At 42.9% G+C, this 6,000-nt stretch overlaps 1 protein-coding gene across 1 annotated transcript in view; it reads right to left on the reverse strand.

Moving 5' to 3' along the window:
* Positions 1–1,910: 1,910 nt before the first annotated feature.
* The window catches only part of LOC146384799 (uncharacterized), a 6,080-nt gene continuing 1,990 nt past the window's right edge, over positions 1,911–6,000 (reverse strand). The window contains exon 2 of the mRNA XM_084930172.1: positions 1,911–4,535. Within this exon, the coding sequence (XP_084786298.1) occupies positions 4,117–4,515 (399 nt within the window). The 5' untranslated portion in view covers positions 4,516–4,535 and the 3' untranslated portion in view covers positions 1,911–4,116. The remainder of the gene's footprint in view (positions 4,536–6,000) is intronic.

Consider the following 6,000-nt stretch of genomic DNA (forward strand, 5'->3'; position numbering starts at 1 on the left):
TTTGATTCAGGTGTGTTTCGACCCAGGATGAGATCTAAAACCTGCAAGACACCGGCCCTTGAGGGCTGGAGTTGGACACCCCTGGCCTGATTGTTTTGAGTTGCTTCCATGCTATTGGTATTGTCCCCTCCACTGATTTCTTTTATCATGCTTAAATATTTCAGTGCCTATATTAGACAAAGATAACCCGAGTAAATGCAAAATGCAGGTTTTAAGTCTTCTTCATTTATTTGGGGGAGGGGTCTACCCAAACCTACCAGAAAATCCTGAAGAAGAATGTCAGTTTGTGCCCTGAAGCCCAAACACACTGGGGTTATGGAGCAGGACAATAATCCAGAACACACCCCCAAGTCCACCTCTGAACGGCTGAAAAGACAAAAAAACAAAATCAAAGCCAGACTTACATCTGATCGAGATGCTTTGAGATTACTTTAATCAGGCTATTCGTGCTCAAAAATCCTCTAATGTGGCTGATTTACAACAATTCTGCAAAGACAAGGGGGCCAAAATTCCTCTACAGTGATATGAAAGATTCACTGGCAATTATCACAAGCACTTAACTGCAGTTCTCGTTGCCAAAAGTGGCACAACCAGTTATTAGGTTTAGGGGGCAAATACTTTTTCACACAGGGCAGGTAGCTTCAGATGGCTTTTTTCCTTTATTACATTTAAATCCATCATTTAACTCTGAAAAGATCCAATAACATGAGCACTCAAAGCACTTCATACAACATGGCATGCTGGGATGCACACACATTAACACTCACTCACTCACTGCTGGAGCCAGGGATCAAACTACCGACCATGCAACTAGTAGATGTCCTGCTCCATCTCCTGAGCTCCAGCCAAATGTGACAAGTATGCAAAAAAAAAAAGAAAAACTGTAAGAAATCAAGAAGGGGGCTGCGCAGATTAAGCTGCCACTAAGAGATCCAACATGAAAATAAAAACGTCGCATGCAGCTTTGAAGGCATCTGCAGACAGACTGATTTTCACAGTAATCTGCAGATAATTTGGCAGCCATGGTGTGATTAACACGAACAGTGCAGCGCTCTGTCTTGTGAAATAGTAAGATGAAGCAAAGTAAACGTTGTGTGACTGTTTTAGCTGGTGAGCAGTAATGAGAATTCATCCATACTAAAAGCTGACATTTCCTGTTATTCATCAATGGCTGCGGTGCATGTCTCGACTGGAGCCTGGCAGCTCTCAGCTATAATCCTCAGCTTGTCTTTATGTTCAATTATTGTATTTCAGGGTGTAGTTTGAGAGATGGATTCCCTTGATATCACCTCTCCACACTGAGCTCTCTCACAGAGCTCCTATTGTTTTTTTTCCTCGCTGTATTTCATATTTAATGCCACATTTCTGTGTTTACACATCAAACAGGTCTTTGGGATATTGCAACTAAACGACTCAAATACAGCAAATCTGTTTTATATCACTCTGGTACGCTGCGGTGTATCTCGCTGCTCACAGTATCTCACTCCTTTTCTAATTTAATGAGTTTTGGAGAAGCGACGATATCTGCACCTCGCCATAACTACAAATCCAATTTAAAAGAAATCCTATGTTTTCAACACACCTGGTGCTGAAGCAGCACTTTACTGTAAGTTATGCTTCATAAATCTTTTCTTATCTCCGTACCACGTACCACGTACGTAAATGGTTCCAGCTATTTCTTTGGAATATTGTGACACATCTGTACGTTAATGCAAGAAAATAATGTTCCTGAGGGCCTGTTTGTGTTCATATTTTGTGAGCTTGACATAGTCAGTGTTGCACAATGTGCATGAATAATTTGGGGTCAGTTTGAGTCAAATTCTGAGGCTAGTTCTCTGGAAGCATCTCCAGGGGGGTCGCTCTGCTCTCCTCCCTTTCTCTCTCTCTCTCTTACCACATGTTTGTTGGATGTAACTCAGGCACTTCTTGCCAATAGCCAGCTGGAGCGACTTATCTCATAGTCACACAACTTCAAGGAAACAGAAACTAAATTTTGATGGTTGAAAATAAAGTGTGTGCCCAACACGATCATTGAGGACGCCCGCATTCCTGTTCACACATGATAATTACATGCAAAGAAAGAAGGGAAGCCGTTTTATGTTTTTCTTACAACTGCTTTTATTTCAAATGGGGGGAAAAAAGCAAACCAATGTCAGCAAAACTTTGCAGGCTGCACTGCATAAACCTGCACAGACTGAGTGCTTCTTTACCCTTAGCACAAACATGTTTCAGTTTTAAACTTAATTAAAACAAATAAAATACAATTAGAAAAGTCGATATTTAAAACTCAGAAATAAAGGAGAATTACTTTCAGTAAGCTCAGGTGGCCAGGAAGCCATAGGGAGCTGGAATTCCTGGAAAATGCAATGGAAAAAAATACAGATTTATTGAATTTAATTACTTAGCCTTGTGATAGACAGGTGAGGTTTATAATGTCCACCCTCGGGCAGCTGGGAATGGCTGCAGACTATGAACTGAATAAGTGGTTAAGAAACTGATTTATTTGTGGAGAGAAATTATCCAATATTACAAATCTGTGAGGTTAAAAAGAATAAGAAGCTTTAGGCTTAGCAGTACTTTTAAGGTCAAAGGGGGTTCAGTTCATTTTATTTATAAAGCTCATGAGTCACGACTGATGAGAGTAATCTCAAGATGCTTTATAGATTAGATTGTTTGAGAGACAATAACCTACGAGAAGCATTTGGAGACAGTGGTAAGGAAGATCTCCTTTTCAACAGGAAGAGACCTCTATATTCCTTTTTTACCTGGTGGTGATGAAAAAGAGAAACACATCTCATCATTTACTAGCACATCTCTGCGTCTGTATCGAAGGAGAATTTGAAATCAAATGTCTTGCAGTAGAAGTTTACTTATTTGAATGAAAATCCCTAAAAAAAAACATGATGATTTCATCCTAACACCTCCCAGGTCACCAGCCTAAGACCAATTTAAAAAAAAAAAAGGAACAACAAGATGAAAGGTTTTTGGTTTTCCAAAAAAGTTATGTGTGTCTAAAAAGAGTTGACTAAAACCCTAACCCTAGATCTGGTGGATATGAAGAAGCATAGAACTTTGAACCAAAAGATATTAAGATCTTTAGATTAAGACCGAACATCCAAATTTCTTCAAATGTCCAACAGAAATGATTCGGATATTTAAAATTGAACCAGACTCTACACAGAGTTCATATTTATGGTGCCAGCCGGGATAGACTAGAGCCAATGAGGGAGACTATCTTTACATTTTTAAGTCACAACTTAAACCCCAACAGTTGTTCAAAGGCCCCCTGTTGGTTGAACCAGCAGCTTACTGAAAGGTAAACTGGAACAAAAATATAAAGAGATTTCACACTTGCAGCTAATTTGGGTGGGGTCGCTGGTGGCTGATGGGGCTCTGTATCAGCTAAATTTTGGGTTTTATCTCAAATCAAACTTACTTCAGGGCTCCAGTAGAATCCTGAAAGCAAAAATCAGGGAGCATGTACTTAAATATTTAAACCAGAGCCTAAAACCCCAAAGCTGTTCAAAGGCCCCCCGTCGGCTGAAGCAGCCCTTTGTATTCCTTTTCTAGGCAGTTGAAGCTTACCTAATTCTGGGCCCTTTAAAGGGTCTGAAGGCAAATTCTTGGATATTTAATTTAGAGCTACAGTCTGAAGAGATTTAATATTTGTAGTTCATCTCAACGAGCTCCTGGGGTGTGGGAGCCAATGAATCTACCTAGTTTGTATTGCTTTCTTGAATCATCCTTAGTTTGGGGTCCTCAGAAGATTCTGGTGGCAAAAATCAGAGAGTATGTCTTTAAATATTCAAATCAGGAGAGTTCACAGCTTGGGTCTGTTGGAGGGCCCCCTGGTGGACGAGTGGGCCCAGCACAGCCACTTATCGCACTTATACCTCGGGCATCTAGGCAGGCACTGCTCGTTTGTTTGTTCTGCCCTTCATTTTTCGCTTTTCATCTTTTGTTTCATGTGTTGCGTTCATTTAGAACTTCAAAGGGAATGCATATAGCTTCTGGAGCGTGCCTGACTCAATTACTTCTTACACATAAATGAATCATGCATCGTGGAGCCGACGGGAGCCGTGGGCAGAGGTCAGCAGTCCGGCCGCTACCTTCACCTCACACCAGCCCTGCAAACAGGGAATGTCCCACCAGCACGTCCAGCAGGTTTTGTTTGAAATGTGTTGATGTTTCACACTTTGATTGGTCTGTTAAGGTCAGTGATACATCTGATAGGTCAACTGGACTCCAAGGTGGGCTGCTTCTCAGGGAATTTAAAAACAGAGCCGGTGCCACAGGTGGAGCCGCAGGGCATGAGCGCACCATCCAGAGGCGGTGACCTCTGAGGGGCCCATGAAGCGGGTAGGGGGCTGGCTGGGAGAGCTCTTTGATGGAGTCCACATACTCCTCCATGGTGTGAGAGGAGCAGTCCGGGTCTCCTTCTTCTGTGTCGCTCTCCTGCATTTCACTGATGGTAGGAAGTCTGTCCACAGCGGCGAGCAGCCATCTGGACTTCATCTTGCAAAGGAAGGTGGCACCTTTAATGGAGGAGACCGAAAACTTTACCACCACAGGATAAAATCTGAACAGAGCCACAAAACACACCCAAGCCTTACGGAGATGACCATCAACATTAGTAATAGTTTAACTCATTTTAGCATCCATGGCTATGCTTGTTGGCTTTTTATTGTTTCAAACTTTAACTTTGTTTTGTTGCATTTATGAAATTGCTGTTTTCACTGAAAACAAATTAGCGCATTTGGGCTGACTGTAAAACACAGCACCTATGAGACTATCATGGCCCGGGCCTTCAGCCTTGTGTCGAGAAAGGTCTGGCTGCAGCCACTGTGGAGCTCCACAGTAGGCAGAAACACATGACCTCTAAAGTAAGCGGAGACAGGTCACCGCCACTGTAGGCGGAGACACGTCACTGCCACAGTAGGCGGAGACATGTGACATAGATACGATGGAAACCGCGCAAATGGATCGTAAAGGCTGGGACAGAGTCATTCATATAGATGCTCATGGCTGAGTAACCGGCCTGAATTCGAATCCGACCCGTGGCTCTTTGCCACATGTGTTACCTGCTCTCACTCCCTCTGCTTTCCTGTCACTCTTCACTGTACCCTTTCAAATAAAACCATAAAAATGGCAAAAAAACAGAACCATAACCCCTAACCATACTGTGGAGGTCATGTGTTTCTGCCCACTGTGGAGCTCCACAGTGGCTGCACCCATTTGCTCTTGCTTGTGTCTTGCATTTATTTTTACTTCCCGTGTCTCATTATCCCTTGATTGTTTGCACCTGTTTGTTTACCCACCTGTCCCACTTTCCCCCAATGGGGCCCTTTGCGTATTCACAGCCTCAGTCCTCTCTTTGTCCTGGTTGCATTGTACTGTTGCTCTCCGCTGTGCGCTCGCTGTCAGTTAAAGGATTATTTTACTGTTTCTCTGGCTTGAGTTTCGCTTTTGTTCATGAACACTTATCAGCCAAAGATAAACAGCTGGCTTTTGTTTTGACTCGGCTTCCCCCTGCGTCTGCATTTGACTGCGCATTTCCACACATTCCAAACACGACAAAGTCTCTTCTGTGCAGAAAAATCAAATAAAAAGTCTCTTATTTCAACTTGATTTGGGACTGAAGTCCAGCCGCAGATAAAGCAGATTGATATGTCAGCAGCATTGGCACTTTTGAATTCTTTTCCTCATAGCTCGGGAGCTCACGACGTCTCGTGCACGTGTTTACATCCATGCTAACCACGACTGTTGACATTCAGCTACATCAAGTGGATGAGGTGTCAGCTGAGAAACATGGATAAAAGTGTAGAGAATTCAAAGGATCACTTGAAGCAGTGATTAACTGAATAACTGAAAGGCTTATCTGTGTTTCCTGTCGAAGCTTCGAGGAGCCACTGGAGATGGGAGCTGCAGGGTCATGACCCCTGCTTGAATGTTTCTGCTGTGAGTATGAAGCCGTGGAGGTCACGAGGTCTTTGGACAAAC

This window comes from Perissodus microlepis, chromosome 6 (assembly GCF_051167445.1).
Source record: "Perissodus microlepis isolate ML-2025 ecotype Zambia chromosome 6, ASM5116744v1, whole genome shotgun sequence".
NCBI classification, from domain to species: domain Eukaryota; kingdom Metazoa; phylum Chordata; class Actinopteri; order Cichliformes; family Cichlidae; genus Perissodus; species Perissodus microlepis.